Genomic DNA, 24,771 nt, shown 5'->3' with positions numbered 1-24,771 from the left:
TGTACCCCTGCACAGCCAGACACCACTTGTGCACCCCTGCAGCCTTACACACTTGTGTGCCCCTACACAGCCAGACACAATTATGTGCCCCTGTACAGCCAGACATGCTTGTGTGCCCCTGTACAGCCAGACACACTCGTGCGCCCCTGCACAGCCAGACACACTATGTGCCCCTGCACAGCCAGACACACTCGTACGCCCCTGCACAACCAGACACACTCGTGTGTGTCTGTAATCCCATTGCTCCTATGATGAGATAGATGACAGATAGCAGAATCCCCAAAAGCTTGTGGGCCAGGCAGCCTAATGTATGCAGTAGGCACAAGGTGACCGGCGATTAACAGCTTGTCCTCTGCTCTCCACGTGTGCTCCCTATACTTACACATGAATATGCACATTGAAAACTCATATGCACACACAGGAAATAGTTTTCAAAACCGAGCAGAGAACTACAGACTTTTCTTGCAATCGGGGGCGGTACCAGGGGCTCTGTACAAATGTGGTTAGACTTGCAGAGAGGTTCAGAGCCAAGGCCATCTCCTGACTTTCCCTCAGAGTCCCCTCAAGCGATCACATTGGGCAGATGGGTAGTGGGACATAGCCCCTGGCCTCTCAGGGACCGGAGGACTCTAAAGCCACCCTAGAAAGCTCGCTGCCACTAGCTGTGCAGCCCCACCCTAGTAGCACTCAGTCTGTCTGTGCAAAGGCCACAGACTAGAAGCTGGTCTCTGGGCCCCCCTGCTGGCCAAGGCTAGCGTCTCCTCCTCCCGGCTATCTGTATCAGTGGGAACAGCGCTGCTCCTAGGCCCAGCTGGCTGAAAGCTACTGTTCCTCAGAGCGCCTTCCTGTCTCACACCAGGCAAATCCTCTGCACCAGGCAGATCCTGCCCTCAGCTGGCCACTGTAATAACACAGAACATGGCAGCAACAACCCAGGGCCCAGGGCCGCTGTCTGACCTCACTGCAGCAGAGTCTGACCTCACTGGGTCCACTGAGAACAGCTCTGCCCAGAATGTCTGCTTTTTCCTTTCCAACCCCAGGCCACCTTGGGCTGGCTCTGTCTGGAAGAAGCATCAGGAACCATGGCTGGCAGGACATGATGACCTCCCTGTGTCCTCCTGCTGAGTCTAACAAGGGGGATTAGCATGGGTGTGGTACAGGGGTGGAGGGGGACCCTGGCTCAGAGTGGGTTCCCAGTTCCCTCTGTATTCTGACTTGCAGCAGGTGTGCCCTTGAATCCGGTCCCAGGTAGGTCTCCAAGTCCCTTAGACCCTAGCATCCAGGTTGCATATGCGTCTGGACTTGCCCCATGTCCTAGGAGACAAAGCGAAGGGAGGGCAGCACGGAGGAACAGCTCAGGGACCTGGCCCTCTGCTCCTCAGAGGAACAGCGTACTTGGACAATGACCTCTTAGAGCTAGCCCTAAACTCAGAAGACCTCACTCCTACCTGGGCAGAGAAACCTTTTGCCTCCCAGGGGACTTCTGGAGCCACTAGATGACACAACAGACTTCTCGGTGCTCCTCTCTCGAGGTGGGGCAACACTGGGAAATTTAGGGTGTCTCTTACTCCTAGGCCCTTAAAATACAGGATCCAAAGCCAGGTATGGTGGCGCATACCTTTAATTCCAGCACTCAGGAATTAGAGGCAGACAGATCTCTATGAATTAGAGGCCAGCGTAGTCTACATAGCAAGTTCTAGGTCAACCAAGGCCACACAGCAATACCTTGTCTCAAAATACCAAAACCCAAATTAAGACAGAAGAACAAACAAACAAAAACAAGAGCAAAAAAACAGCTGGCTTCCAGCTCCCAAAGTTCCATATTAAAAACAATGACCTTCCTCTCCCCTGTCACAGGATTTTTGATCACACTGTGAACTCCGTGACTGTTATTTACTGGAAAAATCTGTTTCTAGTTGTGGTGTGGCTCAGCACTAGCACACACCTTTAAATCAAGAGCTTTCTGCTTGAAAATTGTAAACAGGATTGAATAAAGTCAACCATAGGTCAAGAGGTGGAGCAGGCAACCAGTTGACAGGAAATGAACATAGGATTATTAAGGGGGAAAAAAAACAGAGTAAGAAGAAGTCAAGAGGACAGCTAGAGAGATAGATGCACAGGAAGTAGAAAGGAGGAACATTCAGTTTGAGGGGTTTGGGGAACTGTTTAGGAGGAGGAGGAGGAATTTCTTCGGTGATGTTGGCTGAGGAGGAAGATCAGCTGGGTGCTTTCTCTGCCTCTTTGAGCTTCCAGCTTTCACCCCAGCATCTGGCTCCCGAGTCTTCACCAGTAAAATGAAACGACTGAGATTTTGTTTAAAACAACACTCCCAGCTGGGCTTGGTGGTGCACATCTTTAATCCCTGCACTCAGGGAGGCTGTGAGTTCAAGGTCAGCCCGGTCTGCAAACCCTGTCTCGAAAAAAACAAAACAAACCCACACTCCCCTGATGAGAGCCGCTGAGGGAGAGCCGTGACAGGAGCACAGCACTGGCTACGCTTCAGGTGCTGACTGAAGTTTGTTACAGGTAGGGCTCGAGGGGGCAGCAGAAGGCCAGGCATCACCCCTCCAGATTCCTGGGCTCGGTTGGGATGACACAGGATGGGAACCAAAATGTGGGTCCAGTGAACAGCCCCTGAACCTCATTTTCCATCTTTACGCACTTCCTCTCAAAGATACTGGACACCAGAGGTTGGTGTGGGTTATGAGGCAGGCGGGTTGGGCAGCATTGGTCTCAGAGCGCCCCCCAGAAAGTCGTGTCCACAGGAAAGACTTTAGGGCCGAGGCACTGAACCCCCAGCACAGTGCTTTCTCTCTGTAGCAGGACAGGATATGAGAGCTCATAGTTGACTTTCTTGTGTCATTTGCATGTAGGAATGTTTTAGGTAATTTGCAGTTTAAAACATATATTAAGGGGTTGGGGATTTAGCTTAATGGCAAGGCCCTGCGTTTGGCCCTCAGCTCTGGAAAAAAAAAAAAAGAAAAAGAAAAAAAAAAACATATATTAAGCCAGGTGTGTTCAGGATAGCCAAGGCTACACAGGGAAAGCCTGTCTCAAAAAACAAAAACAAGAAAACAATAATAAAATATGTTAAAATTATATTCGGAGGGGCTGGAGAGATGGCTCTGTGGTTGCGGGCATTGACTGATCTTCCAGACAGTGCAGGTTCAAATCCCAGCACCCACATGGCAGCTCACAACTGTCTGTAAATCCAAGATCTGACACCCTCACACAGACATACATGCAGGAAAAACACCAATGCACATAAAGTAAAGGTAAATAAATTAGAAAAAAAATATTTGGAGCTAGAAAGCTGATCTCCCAGTTAACTGCTCTTCTGGAGGCACTGAGTTTGGTTCCCAGCGCCCACACAAGGTGGCTCGTGACTACCTGTACCTCCAACCAGGGGATCTGATGCCCTCTTGCAGCCTCTGTCAGAACCTGCACCCATAAGTACACACACACACACACATGCCTATACATATAATTTAAAACAAATTAATCTTATTACTCTTTTTTCCTTTTTAAAAAGCTTTTTTTCTTCCTGTGACAGGATTTCTCTGTGTAGCTGTGGCTGTCCTGGAACTCACTCTGTAGACCAGGCTGGCCTTGAACTCACAGCAATCCCCCTGCCTCTGCCTCCCGAGTGCTGGGATCAAAGGCATGCGCCACCACTGCCTGGCTTCATGTCTCCCTTTTTAAATGCACTATTAGAAAATGTGGAATCGCACATATAGATCAGCTATTCCTAGTAGATGCGCTATGCTTGTCTGAGGAATGCGGTGCCAAGCTAGGCTGTCTCCTCCCAAAGGCTCCAAAGATGGGCTCCAGGTCCCTCAGCCCCTAGCACCAGGGTTGTGTGTGGCTCTGGGCTCGTCACATGGCCTGAGAGACAAGGGGGAAGGAAGAGCAGCATAGAGTGACAGAGCTAATACCCAAAGCCTACGAGGAACAGAACCCACCAACCCTCAGACTCCAGAGACTCCAGGGTACCTAGAACAAGGCAGGTACTGAGAGACTGGCAGGCATGGCTGGGCCTCTGCAGTCAAGCTGATTCAGGGCTCCCCTGTGAACAGCGTTACCCACTCACAAACTCTCACGCTGGTTCTGTGTACATCTCAGAAATGCCCTGCAGTTTACCAACGGAAGTCACATAAATAAAGCTTACCGTCTGAAAGAGCATGCTCAGTGCACACTTCCACTAAAGAATGCTTCATCTGCGACCAGACAGCACCCCAACCCATCCGCACTTCCTCTCCTCTTCTAGCTACGTCTGCTCTCTGTGAATTCACTTGCTGTGGATATTTTCCACAATCAAGATCATAGGGTGTCTGTGTTTTTATGAATGGCACATTTCCTCAAAGTCCATCCATGCTGTGTTGGAACCCCAGGCCTTTCTATAACGGACCATTCAGTTATCTGATAACTGAATAAATAAATGGAAGCACATTTATTTATTTATTTCTATTATAACTACAGTTACTGTGAATACTTGTATATATGTTTTGATTGTTTCTTTATTTTTATTTTTATTTATTTATTTTAGACAGGGTCTTGCTATGTAGTTGAGGCTGGCATGTGATTCACTCCTGCCTCAACTTCCCCAGTGCTAAGAATATGCCCAGCTTAAAAGCCGGGCGTGGTGGCACATGCCTTTTATCTCAGCACTTGGGAGGCAGGGGCAGGTGGATCGATGTGAGTTCGAGGTCAGCCTGGTCTATAAAATGAGCCCAGGACAGCCAAGGATACACAGAGAAACCCTGTCTCAAAAAACAAAAAACAAAACAAAAAAAGTTTTGCTCCCGGTTTCGTGTGGATGTACTTGCATTCATCTGAGGAATCGCTAGACTATTTTTTGCAGTAATGGTGGCATCATTGGAGGCTTTCTTTTGCAGTATGAGGGGCCTACTCCCCACAACCTCATCCACATTTGTTAGTGCCTTTCTCCCACACTCTGTGGGTCCCCAAACTCAAGGAGCAAGAGCTGAGGCCTCCTCTCTAATGAAGGCTTTGGCTCCTCATGCATACTGCAGGGTTGCACCAGGTCTGGCCCTCAGTGGAGACACTGGAAAATGGGTGACACCAGCTGCCTAGGACAGAGTTGTCTCAGGTACACAAAGGAGACACCCACAGGCACCCTTCCCCTGCTCACTGCCACCTGCCCTCCAGACCCTGCAAGGCCAGAGAAGATAAATGACCCCATTTCACCTGTTCACCTCTGTTGTTATAAAAAGTGAAAAGCCCAAATCATTCCATTTTACCAATGAAGACTCAGGAGCCAGATGCTGGAGGGAAAACCTGCTAGCTCTGAGAAGCAGAGAAAGCACCCAGCTGACCTTCCTCCTCAGCCCTTGTCCCGAAGGAAAAAGGAAAAAGTTCAAGGCCAAAAGCCTGCCAGCTCACCCTATGGCCCAAGAGGGAAACCCCAAAAGTTCTTCCTTCTCCATGCTGTTGTAAACACCCTTCTCCCAAAGTCCCTCCCACTTAATCCCTGTCAGCTGTTTTCTCGCTCTACCTCTTGACCTAGGGTGAACTTTACTAAATCATGTGTTCAGTGTTCAGTGAACTCTTGGGTTAGAGGTGTGTGCTAGGGCTGAGCCACACCGTAATAATCTATTTACAATCAACAAAGTTCTTGGAATAAAGGTGTGTGTTAGGGTTCAATTACACCAATAAGAAAAGGGGTTTTACAGTTCACAATGTTGAGGTTCAGTGTTTTGAACAGCCTGTCCTAAAAAGAAACTGGGGCTTGGCCTCAGACACAGGCTATCCCTGGACTCTTTAGCTAACATAGAGACAAAGGTCTGTTTCCCACCTGACTTCTAAAATGTACCTTCTCCTTCAGCATTTATCAGTAAATTTGAAATCATCCCCAGAGGATGCTCAGCCACTCAGATGTTGGTATCACAAACACTATGGACCTACACAGAGCCAAAAAAAAAAAAAAAAAAAAAGAAAGAAAGAAAGAAAGAAAACCAGCCATGTGCCTGTCCAACTGGCATGTCTCTGGACAGGACACCACAACTACAGCTTAAGAAGGTTTCTGTCTGGTCAAGCATAAGGCACCTGGCCGTGGTGATGATCCATGTGACCATCATACAGAGAGCACAGCGTACACACTCAGGGGAAATCACCGTGACTGGCCTCTAGGGCTCATCAGAGAATCCTTGCAGAACTTGGGACAACCATGATGCAACATAAGAAAATGGCCCGTCTTAGTTAGTTTCTATTGCTGCGTAGATACCATGACCAAGGGAACTTATAGAACAAAGAACGTAGTTGGAGCTTACAGTTCTAAGGATGAGTCCATGTGCACCAGGGCAGAGGCATGGTGGCAGGTAGGCAGACATGGCACCACAGCAGTAGCTGAGAGCTTACATCTCGATCTGAAAGCATGAGACAAAAAGCAAGCGGGCTAGAGCCGGGCGTGGTGGCGCACGCCTTTAATCCCAGCACTCGGGAGGCAGAGGCAGGCGGATCACTGTGAGTTCGAGGCCAGCCTGGTCTACAAAGTGAGTCCAGGATGGCCAAGGCTACATAGAGAAACCCTGTCTCGAAAAAACAAAACAAAACAAAACAAAAACAAAAACAAAAAAAAAAAAAAAAAAAAAAAAAGCAAGCGGGCTAGCTGGGAATGGTGCAGGCTTTTTTGCCCAATCCCCAGTGGTACATCCCCTCCAACAAGGCCACACCTCCTGGTCCTTCTCAAACAGTTCCACCAATGGGGGGGGCCAAGCACTCAAACATATGAGCATGTGGGGGCCACTCCAATTCAAACCACCGCATGGCCTATGAGCACTGTAGGAAGAATCCACAGAAAAGAAAATGGGCAGGTGGCGCTGGGATGGCAGGGATGGAAGCTAGGCTGGGCTTCCAGGAAGAGCCAAAAAAAAGGGGAGTGCCCAGTCGGCTCAGAACAGTATGGGATCTGAGTCTTGAGGCAGAATGGCTGCACCAGAACTTAAAGAAGGCAGGTTAGAAACTTCCACCCACTCCAGGCAGCAGTTAGGGGAAACCCAGGCGGCAGAGGAATGCCAAGGGACAGAGCCCCAGAGAGCTCAGGAGTACAAGCTCTGCTGAGCACCAACAGGAGGCTGACACCATCCATCTACAGGATCCCTGTTCAGTTCTCATAAAGGCCTTGGTGGGACCGAATTGGTCACTGCTATTGTTACACATAAGGATAAAGGGATGAAAAGTTAAGTAGCGGTTCCGGGGTCACATATGGGGTCAACCAGCAGACAAACAGGGGTAATGGGCTTAAGCTACAGTGGGTTGGGTGCTGTGATTTTTTGTTGTTGTTTTAAATTTTATTTATTAAGCATGCAGTGCTACAGTGCTCTGGCTGCATGTACAACTGCAGGCCAGAAGAGGGCACCAGATCTCATTATAGATGGCTGCGAGCCACCATGTGGTTGGTGGGAATTGAACTCAGGACCTCTGGAAGAGCAGTTAGTGCTCTTAACCTCTGAGCCATCTCTCCAGCCCTGGTGCTGTGGTTCTTAATTTCACGAGTCAACCTGGCCATTCTATGGTGCCCCAAGTGTCGGGGAGAAAACTTCAGTAGAGATTAACATTTGTATCAACAGCTTTGGCTAAGGCTTACGACCCCCATAGTGTGGGTGAGCCTCATCCAAGCAGAATGTTTGGTTTTGTTTTTTGTTTTTTTCGAGACAGGGTCTCTCTGTGTTAGTCTTGGTTGTCCTGGACTCACTTTGTAAACCAGGCTGGCCTTGAACTCACAATGATCTGCCTACCTCTGCCTCCGGAGTGCTGGGATTAAAGGCCTGTGCCACCACGCCCGGCTAGCAAGCAGAATTTTTTTAAGGTGGCCTTCAACCTCCAGGTGTCCTGCAGAGTCCATACTGGGCTGTCCCACCTGTATATACAAGGACACAAGCACAGTCCAACGGGTAGTTTTTTTCTGGAGAGTTGTGATCACACTGGGTAAAGAGCGTGTGGAAGAAGACCCAGTCCCAGTGGCCACACTCGCAGCGGGGAGGAGCAGCCAGTCCAGTGCCCACTGCCAGAGAAAGGCCTCCCCGGCGGCACGCCAGGAACCAAAAAGCTTATGCCTTACTCCGAGGCCCCAACCTGGCTTCTGAGGGCCTTGGCTGGTCCCGCGGCAGCTGTGATGGGGTGGGCCCGGCTTGAGGGAGGGGAGTGGTCACGTCGAGCGGGAGGCAAGAACTGGGGGGCGGGGTAGGCGAGAAGGAGTGTCCATGTGGGGATGAGCGTGGCGTTATTGGCGCTGAGCTGGCCCGGGGTGTGGACAGAGACGCCTGGCGGATGAAGGGGCGTGGCTATGTGATCGGAGACCCTGGTCCTCAGTCCTGGGGACTGGGTTAGGTGGTGCAAGGCGGCGGGGCCTCAGACAGGTGCCTGGGGCGGGGGCGGAGCCTCGGTCTCAACTCAGAGTGTCACAACTCCAGTCGTCTGGCGCGCCTTAGCCGGGTGGCACCAGCTGCTTCTCGCTGCTGTCCTGGTCCCGAGGCCACCTTGCCCCTGTCCCACGGCCCCCCAGTTTCTGTGGGACATCCTCCTCCTGCCCCGCTCTCTCGGGCTATAATCGCTAACTTCCTTCGCGGCAGAGCAGCCCCATGAGCTCTCTAGGGGATCAGGTACGCGACTGGCACCAGGGGGTACTGGCCGTGGCGCGCAAAGACTGGGATTGCGCGCTGCGCCTCTTCTCAGTCGTCCGGGAGCCGTCGGCCAAGATGTCCTTTAACATGGGCTGCGTGCACCTGATGGCAGGGGATCCCGAAGCTGCTCTACGGGTAAGCGCCCCCCCCCCCCCCCGGGAAGATGCGACTGCAGGCCTGAATCCTTCCTTATCTTCCAGCGGACACCGCGGAAAAGGACACCCTTTTTCACTTCATAGTCAACCTGGAATCCCTTTACGCTGTCGATTACCTAGAAATTGTTCTTTAATTAATGTTCCCTCTTACCGGCTGTATGAAACAAGTAGGAGCTATGAGCTGCGGAGATACTGCTCTTAGCTGAGGCTAGAATGGGGCAGTCTCCACAGGCACGTGAGCCAAATGCAACAGTCCTGTTCCAGGTCAGGCCAGCCCAGGCTCAGATGCTCAACACCGCGGGAGGGGTATATATAACCCAAGGCAGGCTGGAGGCCAGGTCGGAGTCAGCAGGTAGGGGCTCTGCTGGTCCTAGGAAAGTATATGTGTGGGGAAACAGATTTCGACAGATGCTTGTGGGTGATGGTGGCGCACACAGTCTGCCTTCCCAATTCTGAGCACTCACATGTCTCCTCATTTGCTTCTCAAAGAACAGGGATGCCGGGTGTGATGGCGCAAGCTTTTAACCCCAATACTCGGGAGGCAGAGACAAGTGGATCTCTGTGAGTTCGAGGCCAGCCTGGTCTACAGAGCGAGTCCAGGACAGCCAAGGCTATGCAGAAAAACCCTGTCTCGGAAAAAAAAAAAAAAAAAAAAAAAAATCAAAGGATGCACACATTAGAGGAGGCATCAGGGCATTCCTGGTTCGTGTTCATTAATGAAAGCTATTCCGGGTTGTGAGATGCAAACCCCATACACCCAGCCTACAATGCAGATGTTCTCACTGTTCACGTGGACACCATACAGATGAGAAGCAAACGTGCCCAGCACCAAGGGTGAGAGAAGAAAAACTGCACTGTGTGGAGATGGTCTCTTCTATTAGCTCCTTCTTAAAAAAATTTTTTTAAAGATTTATTTATTTTGTGTATATGTGTGCACACCTGCAGGTCAGAAGAGGGCATCAGATCACATTATAGATGGTTGTGAGCCACCATGAGGTTGCTGGGAATTGAACTCAGCACCTCTGGATGAGCAGCCAGTGCTCTTAACCTCTGAGCCATCTCTCCAGTCCCTTTCTTGATTTTTTTTTTTTTTTTTGGTGTGTTTTTGTTTTCTGTTTTGTTTTGTTTTTCATTTTGTTTTGTTTTTCGAGACAGGGTTTCTCTGTGTAACAGCCCTGGCTGTCCTGGACACTCGTTTTGTAGACCAGGCTGGCCTTGAACTCACATTGATCCACCTGCCTATGCCTTCTGAGTGCTGGGATTAAAGTCATGCGCCACCACACCCAGCTCTCTTTCTTGGAATTTTAATATTATATATTTATTTGTTTGTTTACATATGTGTATAGGTCAGGAGACAACTTGTGTGAGTCAGCTCTCTCCTCCCACCATGTGGGCCTTGTGATCAAACTCAGGTCCTTAGCCCTGGTAATGCGACCTTTCCCACGGAGCCATCTTGCCGGCTCTTCTATTATTTCTTACATATTCATCTGTGCCTACAATTGCTTCAGTAATTGTTTCGTCACTAAAAAGTTACCATTTGAGCCAGGCACGGTGGTGCACGCCCGTAATCCCAGCACTCTGGAGGCAGAGGCAGGCGGATCTCTAAGTTCAAGGCCAGCCTGGTCTACAAAGTGAGTTCCAGGACGGCGAGGGCCACACAGAGAAACCCAATCTTGAAAAACAAAGCAAAACCAAAACCAAAACCAAAACCAAAAGGGTTATTGTTCAGAAAAAGAAATGTACTGGTCTGTTACCGGGTGGTTCCCTGGTGAATCACGCCCTCACCTCCTCACACTGTAACTAGAAAGGGGTTTGAAAGGGTCTGCCAGAGAGGACCGGGCACTGCCTTGAGTGAGTACAAGCATGGGCGTATCAGCTAGACCCGGAAACACAAGACACGGGGGCGGGGGGTATAACTGCAATAAGGAAGTCTAAGCGTGCACTTTGACCTGTCAGTGTGCCACTTGTACTGTGGACTGTATCTGCAAGCAACCACCCCATCGCCAGGCTGATTGTGGGACTTGAAAACTCTAAAGCCACATCCAGTTCAACAGTCGGTCCTCCACCTGGCCAGATGTGGCGTCAGGGCTAAGTGGTGGCCGCTTCCCCTGCCGGGGACACACATTTCTGGGGCTGATTTGAGAAGCTGTGCTTTTGTGTCAGCTACCAAAAGAGACTTTAAAAGATGTAGTTATGTATTTTATGTACGTGAGTGTTCTGTCTGCGCGTATGCCTGTACACCAGAAGAGGACTTCAGATCCCATTACTGATGGCTGTGAAATGCCGTGAGGTTGCTGGGAATTGAACTCAGGACCTCTGGAAGAGCAGCCCTCTCCAGCCCCTGAAAAGAGACTTTAAAAATCCAAAAATCTTACACAAGCCTGTCTCCCAGAGTTAACTGTTACTTACATTTTGGAGCATTTCCTTCTAGCTCCGTGCTCACTGTGTACAAATTCGGTTTCTACACCATAGGGATGTGGCCCTGAGCCTATTGTGAGGTGCGGCCTGGGGCAGCTGAGAAACGGGCACAGCAGCACATCCTTCCACCTCTGGCTTTGCAGGAAGCTGCTGCACAGCTCTCACGAGCTCGCACATTTCCATGTGCATTTGTGGCACTGGGTTCTTGGTTACTGAGCTTGGTGTTCCACAAGCATTTTTGCCTCTAGGCATTTCAGCAAGCAGTGGCCAAGGATGCCTGCATGGCTGTCGGCTTCTTCCAGCGAGGGGTGGCCTGCTTCCTTCTGGAAAGGTAAGCACAGCAGGATCCCGGGTTCCTTATTGGATGGTTCTTGTAAACCCGGTGTTTCTGCAAAGCCCGTGTTTGCACCCACTTCCTTCCCTGTCTCCTCTGACAGCCTGGATAAGGATTCTCTGGATTGGCTGGAGCACACGCGCACGCGCGCGCGCGCGCGCACACACACACACACACACACACACGCGCGCGCGCGCGCACACACGGTCCTTGCCTCTGTCAAGAATCGCAGTACTTTCTCAACATGCCTGGTTTTCTCCTCATGTCTTTCATAGTGAGAACACTGTTTCTAGTCAGTTTCCAGATGTGAAAACCAGGGCTTCTCCCAGCATATGGACGGCCATGCGGCTTTCTGAGAGGCAAGGATAGTCAGGGCTGCAGGCTCCAGTTAGCCAGGAGGGTGACTGGGGGAAGTGCAGTGTCTGGTGGGGAACAGAGATTTCATCCAGAGTTGCAAGCTCAGAGACTAGTAAAGGGCCTCATAAGCTTAGACCTGGAGAGGCAGGAAGAGAGAGCACAGGACAGTAGGAAGGGAGTTGGGGCGTAGGCCAGGGCCCCTGTCAGGCACAGAGCGCAGGTGTTCAGGAGGCTGTGCGGAATTAAACTTCCACTAAGCACATTGGTCTGGATTTGAGTACCCATGAAATGCTAATATCTAGTTGGGTACTATTGCCTCCCAGTCTCCCAGAGCTGACACAGAAAGAAGGATGGGTAGGGCACCCAGAAGCTACCCTCCCTGGGTTCAGCCCCTCCCCTGTGGCTATTGAGAGGCCTCAAATGCCTACAGGTTTCAGGAGGCCGTGTCTGACTTCCAGCTGGCCCTGGCACAGCTGAGGGGCAATGCTGCCATTGACTACACACAACTGGGCCTGTGCTTCAGATTGCAAGCCTGGGAGGTAAGTGGGCATTCGGCTCGTGCAGAGTTCAGAGGCCAAGCAGTGTCACTGGAGCTTGAGATATGCTCTGTGACCCTGGGGTACTGTGGGAGGGGGGACCTGGGGTTCATAGGAGTTCTAAGATTCTGCTGCCATGGCCCTGGATTGCAACAGGGGAGGGGGTCCTATAGTGTAGTCTAAGATTCTGGCTGGAGTTTGGAGTGTTGTCAGGGTTGTCACCTTTGTGATGGTGTTACTGTCACGGTCAGCCATGTGGAATGAGGTGTCCAGCCAACGACTTTTGGAACCCTGAAGTCCACGAGCTCCTTGATTGCCCCAAGGAGACTGGAGCGGCAGGGGAAGGGACTAACATGGGCTCATGTGAGAGAAAAGGAGGAGAGAATTGAGCATCATGACAAGGCGACAGACCAGCTTGGGGGCAACTGGGCTGGCTCAGATGCGCCAGAGGAAATAGTAGCATCAGAGAGCCAAAGGAAGGTCAGGTAGAGTTCTCTCCTTGTAGCGGAGCTAAGTCCGCTGTGTTTACCTCTCCGGGGTAAAGGAAGGATGGGCTTGCAGCATCATGTGAGTTCACATTACTGAGGAACCTGTGAGAGTGCTCTGTTTCGCTGCCTGTGCGGTTCTGAGTGTCCGTGGACTGTCAATGGGAAAGCCTTAGACGCAGAGTTACAGGGAACAGTTGATGGTGGTGGCAGGGTGTAAGACTAGGAGGGTGTCAGCCAAGGAGATACTTTGTGAGCCACCATGTGAGAGTTGGGACTCTAACCCAAGTCCTCTGGAAGAGCAACAAGCAAGTACTCTTAACCACTGAGCCATCTCTCCAACTGCCCCTCATGGCCCCACAGGAAGATGCTTAAAAGGGAAAGCTACTTATGCTGTTCCAAGTTAAAAAAAAAAAAAAAAGCCCAAAATAGCCAGGCGATGGTGGCGTGTGCCTTTAATCCCAGCACTAGAGAGGCAGAAGCTGGTGGGTCGCTGTGAGTTCAAGGCCAGCCTGGTCTACAAAGTGAGTCCAAGACAGCCAAGGCCACACAGAAAAACCCTGTCTCGGGGGGGGAACAAAAAAGCCCAAAGTAAAACATCAGGACCGAACAGATACAGGGCGTGACTTCTCGGCATCTGAAAATAAAGCCATCCAGGCAACAGGTGGCCTGGTCCCTACCTCAAGGGTCAGGTGAACATACAGAATAACCTTCAGCTACTGTGACTGGGGAGCTCCAGTGAGGACCATCTAGGGCAGGGGACTGGCCCCTGCTGCCTTGTCTGTCCTTGTTCCTAGGTCTTATACAACATGGCGTCGGCCCAGTGCCGGGCAGGGCTCTGGACCAAGGCTGCCGAGACTCTAGCGGAGGCCATCTCCAAATGGTCAGAGGGGGCCCGAGATAGCCTGGACATTGCCCTGGACCGAGTGCAGGTGAGAGACAGGCCTGGAGTCATCTTCTATAGCTTCTCCTTCAAGACTAAACTGGATGACGCGGAGAGAGGTAGCCTGGGTGCCCCCACTTCCTGTAGCATGTCACACATGATGATGGAAGTCCGAGCACCTCCTTTGACTTCTAGGCCCCGGGCTCTTGCAGCCATGGCCACCCAGGTTTACATGCTCCATCCCAGCAACAGGTACCCCTACAGCTGCGGCAAGTCCCCAAAGGGGAGGTCTTCCAACCTCCCAGGCAACACTTAAAGCATCTGGAGCCTGTGGATTTCCTCGGCAAGGCTAAGGTAAAGCACCAGGGTGTTTTCCAGCTTGGCTACCAGCCTGTGTCAAGCTCACGGTGTGGCAGCCCCTGCACTGGGCATCTAGTGTGTTTATGAGGACAGTTGGGTGTAGCCTCGGCCACTTGAAAGTCAGATGGGTAGAAAGTGGGCACAAGGCTCCAGGTATTGGGGTGAGTGTTTATATATGAAGCTGTAGACCTGGAGGCAGGACTTACCAGAAGTCAGCTTTAAAGAAGGGAGCTCAGGCCAGGCGGTGGTTGCGCACGCCTTTAATCCCAGCACTCAGGAGGCAGAGGCAGGTGGATCGATGTGAGTTCGAGGTCGGCCTGGTCTACAAAGCAAAGTCCAGGATAGTCAAGGCTACACAGAGAAACCCTGTCTCAAAAAACCAAAACCAAACAAACAACAAACAAAAAAAGAAAGGGATCTCAGGCCTTTTGACAGGAACCCCTGGCAGTGCTCCCTCCGCCTGCACTCTTCTAGATGCATCCAGTGTCTGTGCGCTTCCATGTGTTCCTGCACCTCTGCTACAGACAGCAAGGTCCCAGAAGTGGGTGCCCAGCCAAGGCCATATCAGTGCCCCTAAACCACAGGCTGTGATGGAGTGTCCCCACCTCCCAATGTAAAAGAGGAATCCAAGAAAACAGTCACTTGTGTCACAAAGAAGGGCCGCTCATGACCCCTGGGCTGGCCACACACCCATGGTCATTTGAGACAGCATTGTGCTGGACCTACCAACGCTGTGTGACCGCGGGCAGCTGCCTGAGGTGCACACTGCCTGTGAGTGACCCCTCAGGCAGACTGAGCATAGGTGGGGACACTGTACTCGGGCGTCCATCAGAGTTCTCTGGTCACAGAAACAAGAGTGTTTAACAAGTTGTACTAAAATTTAGTTGATACTATTAGTGCATATGGTTTTCTCCATCCTACTTTTTTTTTTTTTTTTTTTTTTTTTTTAGTTGTAGTGGTCCAGCAGCCTTGAGCTAGTTACGCAACACACACTCTGCAGAGTACAGCCACACACAGGGGTGCTGGGAACTGGGGACCTGGAGGAGCAGACCCGATGGGACCCTAATCCAGCTGCATCCCTGCCTCCCCCCCCCCCCCAACTAGGTGGTGGCTTCTGTCATCCCTGACAACCACAACCCAGACGTCCGGCCTCAGCAGGTAGGTGGGTGGGCGTCGAGCAGATGAATGCAGTATTGGCCTGGTTTTGCACAACTGTGGCCCTGATAAGGGAAGCAAGGCTTAGGCAGGATGGGCCAGGGGCTTGAGCCCCATGGTGGGAAGGCCTTGAGAATGTGGGTACCTCTCCTCCTATGGCCTGACACCTGAGACCTTCAAAGAGTTGGCACCCACCACGTCCCCAACTCCTCCTGAGAGACAGCTCTGACGAGGCAGGGATGGCTGGTCACTCTCATTAGTTCACCTGTCAGGAGCCAAAGAATAAGTCTGAGTAAGCTTCTGGGAGCACAGGCAGCCAGGGATTTGGTAAGAGTCAGCCATACCAGAGGATGGCTAGCAGGGCAACTCACTGGCACACACTTGACAGACTGGGAGGAGACAGAGCAGGAGGCCCAAGCCATTCAACCTTCCTTCCTGGCTGTTGCAAGCCTCCAGAGCCCCTGGGTGGAGAGGATTCAGGCAGGAACTCTTGCTGCCCTGTAGCAGCCCCAGGAGCCATGGTGAGCACTTTGAGAAGGTTTGACATAGGCTTATTACAAGACACAGGACAGGGCTGGAGAGATGGCTCAGAGGTTAAGAGCACTGCCTGTCCCTTCAAAGGTCCTGAGTTCAATTCCCAGCAACCACATGGTGGCTCACAACCATTTTTAATGAGATCTGGTGTCCTCTTCTGGTCTGCAGGTGTACATGAAAACAGAGCACTGTATACATTAAAAAAAAAAAAAGACACAGGACAGTCGCCTCCACATTCTCTCTCTCTCTCTGGTATTCAGTTCTCTCCAATCCCACAGTTCACCATCCTTCACAGCTGTACTCAAAACCCCCAGGTACCAAAACCTGCTGCTCCCAGCTCCTGTCCTGCGTGCTAAGCCTCACTAGGGCCACATATTGCCTTTTCCTAGTCTCCCTTTAAACCACTTCCCAAGGCACACCCATGGGTGCCCGACAGAGGGCAGAGGTTTCTACCTCCTCTCCAACTCAGGGTGCCCTAGGCTGGACACCTCCTTAGAGTCTGTCCTGCTCTCCTCAAGGTTGATGGGGAAGGTACCCATTGAGAGCTGGGGATTGATAGAGCCTGGCTCCCCGTTGATGCTGGGCAAACTGTGGACTCAGGGCCTGGGGGGACTCAACCCTGCCCCAAGGTGTGTCCAGGGGATGGGCCTACCATGAATTTACTCCCAAACAGGTTTGCTAATGACTTCCTGCTAACTGCTGGCCAAGCTCCCAGATTATGTCCCTCACCACTGACTGCCAGGGCGGAGCCCGGGGAGTTTCTCCCTTGAGTCCAGACCCACCACCTCAGACCCCTTTAGTCCAGGTCCCACTCCCAGGACCACTTTAAAAAAAAAATAATTGTTTATAAAAAAAAAATTCAACAAAGGTAGGGACTGGAGAGATGTCTCAGATGCTCTTCCAAAGGTTCTGAGTTCAATTCCCAGCAACCACAGGGTGGCTCACAACCCTCTGTAACGAGATCTGGTGCCCTCTTCTGGCCTGCAGGTGTACATGCAGGCAAAACATTGTATACATAATGAATAAATAAAAAAATCCAACAAGGCCAGGCGGTGGTGCCGCACGCCTTTAATCCCAGCACTTGGGGATCACTGTGAGTTTGAGGCCAGCTTGGTCTACAAAGTGAGTCCAGGACAGCCAAGGATACACAGAGAGACCCTGTCTTGGAAAACAAACAAGCAAACAAACAAAAAATCCAACAAAGGTAAAAGCGCATCAAGGAATGTCTAGGAAACACCACTGTGCAACAACCTCGCTCACAGATGCAAAACTTAACAACTAGAAAATAGCCAGGGTGCCAACTTAAGTAAGAACGCTTCAAAGGAGTCGGAGTGCCAAGATGACTGCAGACGGTGTGTGTGTGATGATCCACAGTCTTTTTTTTTTTTTCATTTTATTTTATTTTATTTATTATATATATAATTAATTTATTCATATTACATCTCAATTGTTATCCCATCCCTTGTGTCCTCCCATTCCTCCCTCCCTCCTGCTTTCCCCCTACTCCCGTCCCCTATGACTGTCACTGAGGACCCACACTCTTAAGGTCTTGCTAAGCTCTGTCTTCCTTCGCAGAGGTCCCAGGTGGAGCAAGTTGGCCAACAGTCTCCTCCAGCCATGGGTAAGAGGGCCCCGAGCAATAGGGGTAGGAGGGGCCGCCTCAGGAGAGCTGGGACATGGGCACTTGTCCCTTAAGGAAAGTGTGGGGACAGGGACAGCTACCTTCCAGTCATTCCTCTACTTTAAAGCATCTCCTTTATGGAAAGGTGGTCACATACGCCCTGTTCTGCGCTCCAGTTTGCTGGCATCCGGAGGGCCCGGCCCCTCTGAAGATTCCTCAGGAGCTGGGGTAAGAGCTGCCCTGCTCTCCGGTCCCTTGAAGCAAGGAAGGCCCTACCTCAGATTCTGTCTTCTAGCATTCCTCCCAGCCTGTACTCTGTCCCCTTGGGTCCCAGGACCAAGTTGCCTTTAAAGACTATGGAAGCCGTCTTCTGTCCCCAGGGAGCTGCTGCAAAGGACCCTGAGCCCTCGGAGGCTGTCACTGTGCAGTGCCACTTTACTGTGCCCCTGAAGGCCGCAAGAGGAACTGGCCTGTCCAGTTTTCGGACGCTGCTGGCCCAAGCGCTCCTTCACCAGGCCCAGACAGGGCAGCTCAGGTGAATTAGGCAGCTGTAGGGGTGGGGACCCTATGCTGCAGGAGAAAAGGGTGGGCCTGAGCTACAAGGAAGTGAGAGTTCTGAACCGTATAGATGAAGTTTGTTGTTTTCCTCTGAACTGGTCACTTTTCAGGCCCAGGAAGGGACCAAAGCTAAGGCCTCCTTAGCTCCATGCCTACGAAGCTAGGCAGCCACTGAAGTAAGGGCTGGGCACACTCCCCTACACAGTGTACCCCACCCTCAGGACTCTCTTTGCAGTTACAAAGCCCCAGGGCAGGAGTCCTGGATCCCTATCCCCTCGGAGGAGTCCTTGCAGAGTGTGTGGAGGAATGTGGCCACGGGCCCAAGAGGACTGCAGCTGCAGTGCCGGGTGAGCTGCGTGTGTGTGTGTGTGTGTGTGTGTGTGTGTGTGTGTGTGTGTGTGTGTAGGTAGATTGTGACGCTACTGCTGGCCGCCCCAGGAGTCTTTCATGCCACCCTGCAGCCCACTCTTCTGCCACAGGGGGCCTGGGGCCGGCCAGTCCTCTACCAAGTAGTAGCTCAGCACAGCTACCCAGCCCAAAGACCTGAGGATTTGGGATTCCGCCAAGGGGACACAGTGGATGTTCTCTGTGAAGGTAGAACCGGGCTACCCTTTTCCACGCTGCTGGATCGCCCGGGCCTGGTGGGGGCTCTGCTCTCTAGGGCTCTTCCTTTGCTGTAAGCAGACACAGCGCCAACATGTCTCCACAGTGGACGAAGCATGGCTGGAGGGGCACCGAGATGGCTGCATTGGCATTTTCCCCAAGTGCTTTGTGGTCCCAGCTGGTGCCCGTGTGGAAGCCACACCTGTTCCGGGACCCTGGCCAGGAGACCAGCACTAGCAATAAATACTGTGACAAGAGCAGTTTTAATTTTTTAAAAAGCCTTTTTAATTTATTAAATATACAGTGTTTTGCCTGCATGTACACCTGAATACCAAAAGAGGGCACCATATCTCATTATAGATGGTGGTTAGTCACTATGTGTTTGCATGGGAATCAAACTCAGGACCTTTGGAAGAGCAGGCAGTGTTCTTAAACCTCTGAGCCATCTCTCCAGCCCCACACAGTTTTAATTTAAACAAATGAAATGAACAAGCAAAAGCTATCCCCTTTACCTCAATTTGATCTATATTCTGGGATTGATGAAAAGAGGATCCAACAAAAGGTTCTCACATGAAAAAAGATGAGCTGACACACAGACCCGGAGTCTGACTCCTCGGTCCAGTCTGATTATAATGAGGAAGCAGGGGGTCTCTGATGGACTGGCCACAGCCTCCAGAGGTGGCCTATTCCCACATCTGCCCCTCCCCAGAAACCTTCCTGTGTCCATCCCTTGGACGACTCTAGTCCCCGTGGCCAAAGGTCCTGTGTGCCAAATGCTTTTCTTTCCTAACGGCAGCTGACAGTGGCTGACAAGGCAGACAGCACAAACATGTAAGTCGTTCCTGTTGAATCCCAACACGGTTTCTGCTTTAGACACGCCACAGTCTGTGCTGTAGCCCAGCTTGGTCTCTACCTAGTCCTCGGTCCAGAAGAGCTGGACAGCGGCCGCCCCGAGTACGCCCACGAGGGTCAGCACTGCAAAAACTACTGCAGCCATCCAGATGCTGTAGCTCTGAGCCCGCCACTCGGTCAGCGCCTCGGCTGGAACCATGCCCGTCAGGTTCAGCATGAAGCCCAGCGTCCAGCCGATGTCCACACCGCTGGCCTGTGAGACATGTGCCTGCTCAGGGCTGCTGGGCGGGGGCGGAGGGGCGGAGAGGGGGGAGGACGCTGTCCTGGCCCCCATCCCGTTCTCACCCCGAGCCAGGCATGCTGAGGCTCTCGGTGGCAGGGGCACCTGTTTCTGAAACTGGATGTTGGGCCAGGTCTCCTCGCTGAACCCGTAGCCCTCCAGCAGCAATACAAGGATGTAGAGGCCCGAGGCACAGTAGTCTCGCAGCCAGCGCTCCTGCCCGGGGTAGCTGGCTTCCACCTTAGGTTCCAGAAGGTGAGGAAGAAGTGACCTTGGAGCACTCCTGTCGGCTATGGTGGGACTCCATACATCCAAACAGTCTCCAGACAGCAGTGTCACATGTTTTGGGAAGCCCTTTCGTAAATCCCTGTGGACACTGTCCTCCACCCTAGAAAGGGCCTGGGGTGCAGAGGCTGATCCCCTCGGCACCCTGGACCATTTTCTACTCAAAGCAGGCAACTTCCCCTGCTACCTACATGAATCTTTAGCACAAATCTCTGTCCAAGGAAAACTCAATAAAGACCCCAGAGGCAATGCTTGCCTACCGTACAGTATGGGGACAGGGCTAGGGCAGGTACGCAGGGTCACCCACCAGTTTCCAGGGTTTCTGACAGAACTTCCAGACCGTGTCATTGACGATGTTCAGTGGCTGCCTGGAGGTGAGGTTCAGGAAGTGGAACGTGTAGTAAAAGTTGGAAAATGCCTGGGGGAGGTAGAGAAGGCTGCGCGTGCTTGAAGGAGGCCTGGGACACTTTAGTCAGGCTTTCCCACAGGTGTCGGAGTCCCTAAGAGGCAGCCAGGGCACCTCCTGTTCAACCTGCTCTTGGTGCCCATGGGTCAAAAGGGTACCTGGGGAACCAGAGAGAAGCCTGGGCTTGGGGAGCAGTGCTTACATAGAACTGGCCGTGCACAGGGGGCTGGTAGACCCCGTTGAAAGCACAGTCGGCTTGGCCCTTACAGCTGGAGAAGTTGAAGAGACTCCGGAGGGCTGCCACACAGTTTCCAGGGTTGCCTAACCCTTCAACTGTGAGATTCTGGGTGATGTTCAGGGAATCCTTAGTGTGGATGCAGGGTGACTCATACAGAGGAGCCAGTGGCACTGTGGCCTGGTAGCCGCTATGGTAGCATGGGTGTCTGACCCGGGCCACTGAGCTGTTCTGCAGAGAGAGGAAAGGGCGTTAACTCTAAGCCCTGACACATTCCCACACTCCAGCCAGTGCCACCCCACCTTCCCACCGTTCAAACACCAGCCTAACCTGTGCCAGCTCAACCAGGAGCCTTCTCAGGACCTGGTCCCGCCCAAAGCAGAGGTAGCTGTGAGTGTAGACGGTGTAGTTGGCACCGTACAGGCGGAAGGTGGCCTGGGTGCTCTCATCCAGGATGGGGCCCCGAGGCACGAAGCTGATCTGGGTGGAGGCCCCACCAAGGTCCAGAGCACCCACCAGCATGCCCTCTTCAGGCAGGATCCACTGTCCAGAGGAATACTGACCACAGATGACACACTTAGCTCCGGGCAGCCACACTGGCCCCAGCTGCAGGCCAGCCAGCCCCAGGTGCTGGCTTCTCAGACCAGCCCCTCACCCTTAGGCTGCCCCTGCACCTTAAGGAACATCCCCAGGACATAGTTGATAGTGATCCAACCAAAGGCACCTTCATCCTGCCCATCCAGGATCTTGGCACCCCAAAAATCCACAGGAGACTTGCTCAGTGTCTGGGAGACTGCAGCTAAGATGTCTCGTGCCTGAGAGCTGTTCTTCTGGCTGGGCAGAAAGAGCATGGCTGGAGCAAAGCTTTGTGCTGGCCTCTGTGGTACCTCATCCCAGACTCCACTGGGTGTTCATGCCTGAATTCTGGGAGTGACCCCCAACAGATGCGACCTGTGGCTCTCTCACCTCAGCAGCCTCATTCCTGCTGTAGCCCCCAGGAATGTGGGCGTCTCCTGATGCTGGGTCTGTGGGATCAATGCCACTGCCTCCTCCAGGCAACTCTTCAGGCTTTCCCCAGCCTGTGTCGGGTCAGAGGCGTAGGAAGAGATTCCGGGTCCTGAAACACAGTATCCTAGGAAAAGGCTCCAGATCTAAAGGCTAGGGCTGAACGGTGGCCCTCAAAAGTGTGGTCACATCCTAGTGTTGGAGCCTGTGTGTATGACTTTTTTTTTTTTTTTTTTAAAGAAAGAAGGCCATTCCCAGGTTAAATTAGGGATTTCTGAATGGGGCATGATGGTGCCTGCCTGTAATCACAGTACTCAGGAGGTTGAGGTAGGGGCTTTGAGGGTTCGAGGTCAATCTGGAAGGCACAGCAAGACCCTGTCTCAAATATCATCAAAGGAGACCCGGAGACAAAGCTAGTGTGGTTGCACAGTGGACCCAAAGTCCAGTGAGGGAAAGGCAGGAACCCTCGAGTTCCTCCCACTTTGGGGCTTCTGGGGAGTCTGCCTCTGCCATGCTTGGGATGGAGAGGAACCTCAGGAAATGAACTCAGGGTCTAGCACTTGGTGACCTCCGTCATCACCAGTGCAGTGTGGTACCTACACAGGAAGCTTCGGGATGCCAGCGAGAGGGCAAAAGTGGGGACCGAATAAGGCCCTGGGGGAGGTACGCTGTCTGAGGTCTGTGTGTGTGCTCTCATCTGAGCCAGCCCAACTGTGTGACCCTGCTTCCTACTTCAATAGTCTAAGCCCCTTTCTGTTAGGTTGATGTGCTTTCCTGAGGACCTGTCGCCGGGTGGTCTCTCACACTGGGCCTCCTGTCAGCACCTCCAAGTCCAAGCCAGGCAGCAATGGTCTGCCCTGGCACTGCCCACTGACCTTCTATCTGGCAAGTCAGGGCCTGGCTGACCACGCCTGTGTCCTTCTCCTTGTTTGCTGGCCACTGGTACACAAACAGGGATGTGTGGGAGGAGCCGGCATCAAACACGATCCCAAACTAAGGACAACACTGAGATCAGAAAGGCGTTGGAGGCCAACATCCTGCTCACCCAGCCCAACACCCTCCTTGCTATCCGAGACAAACCTTGGTGTCTGCAGGCAGGAAAACACTGGTTGCCTTCACCAGGATGAGGATGAGCATAGTGAGGCCAGAGGCTGCTGCAACTCCCAGCAGGGCCAGGAAGACCCGTTCCTTCCAGGAGAGTCCCATAGCAGGAGGGGCTGAGCTGCAAGGTCAGGTGGGCAGCAGTGGGCATGGGACTCCATTTGCTATCCCAACCCCAGCCTTCAGGGCGGGACGACTTCCTGGGAGCCTCGGAGCCATGCTACTTGGAATGCAGGGGCCAGGTAGCATTCTTTGTATTTTATCAAAGACATCTGTTCCTTCTTGAAATCCTAAACTCAGATTTGTCTAATGGGGATCTGAGAGGTTTTAGCTGACCCCAGATGAACCCGGGCACCTGACCAAGGAATGCCATTATCCACGGTACCCAGGACATCTGCACCCTTCTCCATAACCCTGGAGCCCAGCAGGGATCCTGCGTCCTCACAGGCACCAGCCCCCCATGTACAGAGGATGCCAGGCAGCTCCTGGGCAGCTCAGCTTCAGAGCAAGCCTCACAGTGGATGATACTGCCCGCTGGACTCGTCAAAGCCACAGCGTTACCCGAGCCTCCAGCACCTTGAAGTTCTGCGACTTCGTATCCTGAGGCATAGCCCCCCAAAAGGAAGACATTCTCAGTGTTTCATGGGTGACAAAGAGAGGTTAGTACTCCTGGGAACAGGCTAAATGGGGCACCAGGCATCCGAAGGAAGGGAGACTGAGGAAAGAGGGGACAAGTTACCTGCCCAGAACCTAATCAGTACCCAAAGCACAGTGACAACTGGGTCACAGGTAGGAAACCCAGAAAACACAAAACCCACCGTCTCCTTCACCTCGAGGAATGTAGGACCCAAGGCTGTGTAGGCATACAGAAGGCCGGGCAGGGCAGGTTCCCCTCACCCAGGGACAGGCAGCCCCCTACCAAAGCCAGCCCACAAGACCAGGACAGCACTGGGGCCCCTCACCTGAGCTGGAAGTCAACCTTCAAGGATTGCTGGAGGAAGTTCCCTCAGCCTGTCCTCCACACCCTGTCTCCACCCACTTGAACCTGGGGCTGCGGTGGGAGGGGCAGATCTGCTCTCTGCCTGCTGCTGGGGTCTGGCATCGCCTCCTTTTCCTCTACATTGTCAATCCCCCCCCCCACACTTTCGCCTTGCTGCTGGGGAGGGAGGAAGAGCAGAGCGCCCCCCCCCCCCCCCGCCCACCCCCCCCCCCCCCCCCCGCCCCGCCGACCGGTGCTCAGGCTGGACTTTGGAAGTGTCCTGACTGATGGAGGAGGTAGGACTGGGGACACCCCGTCGCCGTGACTGTGGACCTTGTCCTCTGCCCTGCTCACTTGGGCCAGGCCAGAGTGAAGTCAGGTAACAGGTGACTAAAAGAGTCCAGAGGCTAGAGGGCTGGGTGCCGCAAAGCCACAAATGTAGGCGGGCCAAAGGAAGCCATTCTCTCTTTTAGACCTGTTGGGGTTTTTTTTATTTTGGTTTTTGTTTTTGTTTTTTTGGTTTTTCGAGACAGGGTTTCTTTGTGTAGCCTTGGCTGTCCTAGACTCGCTTTGTAGACCAGGCTGGCCTCGAACTCACAGTGATCTGCCTGCCTCTGCCTCCCGAGTGCTGGGATTAAAGGCGTGCGCCACCATGCCTGGCTCAGTCTCTTTAAAATATACAACGTAAGACAGGTGTAGTGGCTCATGCCTTTAATCCCAGCACTCAGGGATTACTACAAAGTGAGTCCAGGACAGTCAAGGTTACACAGAGAAACCCTGTCTTGAAAAAACAAAATTACACACACACACACACACACACACACACACACACACACACACACACACACACACAAACTCTCTCTAAAATATCCAAAGTTTCTCTAAAATTTCAAAGTTTTGTTTTTTGTTTTTTCCAAAACAGGGTTCCTCTGTGTAGCCCTGGCTATCCTGTATTTGCTCTGTAGGCCGCTCTGGCCTCAAACTCAC

The 24,771-nt window shown here is 52.4% G+C and overlaps 2 protein-coding genes across 2 annotated transcripts; one reads left to right on the top strand and one right to left on the bottom strand.

The window, feature by feature from the left end:
• Nucleotides 1–8,413: 8,413 nt before the first annotated feature.
• Noxa1 (NADPH oxidase activator 1) lies at nt 8,414–18,892 on the top strand. Its single transcript, XM_051166303.1, has 12 exons — nt 8,414–8,777; nt 11,464–11,546; nt 12,337–12,445; nt 13,725–13,859; nt 14,057–14,164; nt 15,275–15,328; nt 17,435–17,480; nt 17,657–17,708; nt 17,788–18,015; nt 18,274–18,385; nt 18,518–18,632; nt 18,748–18,892. The coding sequence occupies exons 1-12, from the start codon at nt 8,601–8,603 to the stop codon at nt 18,876–18,878; spliced, it is 1,350 nt and encodes a 449-aa protein (XP_051022260.1). The 5' UTR covers nt 8,414–8,600; the 3' UTR covers nt 18,879–18,892.
• A 508-nt stretch (nt 18,893–19,400) lies between these two features.
• Nucleotides 19,401–23,937, bottom strand: Entpd8 (ectonucleoside triphosphate diphosphohydrolase 8). The gene is made up of 10 exons (XM_051166731.1): nt 23,768–23,937; nt 22,785–22,926; nt 22,580–22,697; nt 21,666–21,816; nt 21,374–21,533; nt 21,030–21,257; nt 20,667–20,930; nt 20,366–20,476; nt 19,879–20,013; nt 19,401–19,746 (listed from the first exon to the last, which is right to left on the bottom strand). Exons 2-10 carry the CDS (start codon nt 22,908–22,910, stop codon nt 19,555–19,557), a joined length of 1,485 nt encoding a protein of 494 aa, XP_051022688.1. The 5' UTR covers nt 22,911–22,926; nt 23,768–23,937; the 3' UTR covers nt 19,401–19,554.
• Nucleotides 23,938–24,771: the final 834 nt, after the last annotated feature.

This window comes from Acomys russatus, chromosome 24 (assembly GCF_903995435.1).
Source record: "Acomys russatus chromosome 24, mAcoRus1.1, whole genome shotgun sequence".
NCBI lineage: Eukaryota > Metazoa > Chordata > Mammalia > Rodentia > Muridae > Acomys > Acomys russatus.
Note: the sequence above shows the minus strand (reverse complement) of the source record. Positions and strands in the feature narration are given on the sequence as shown.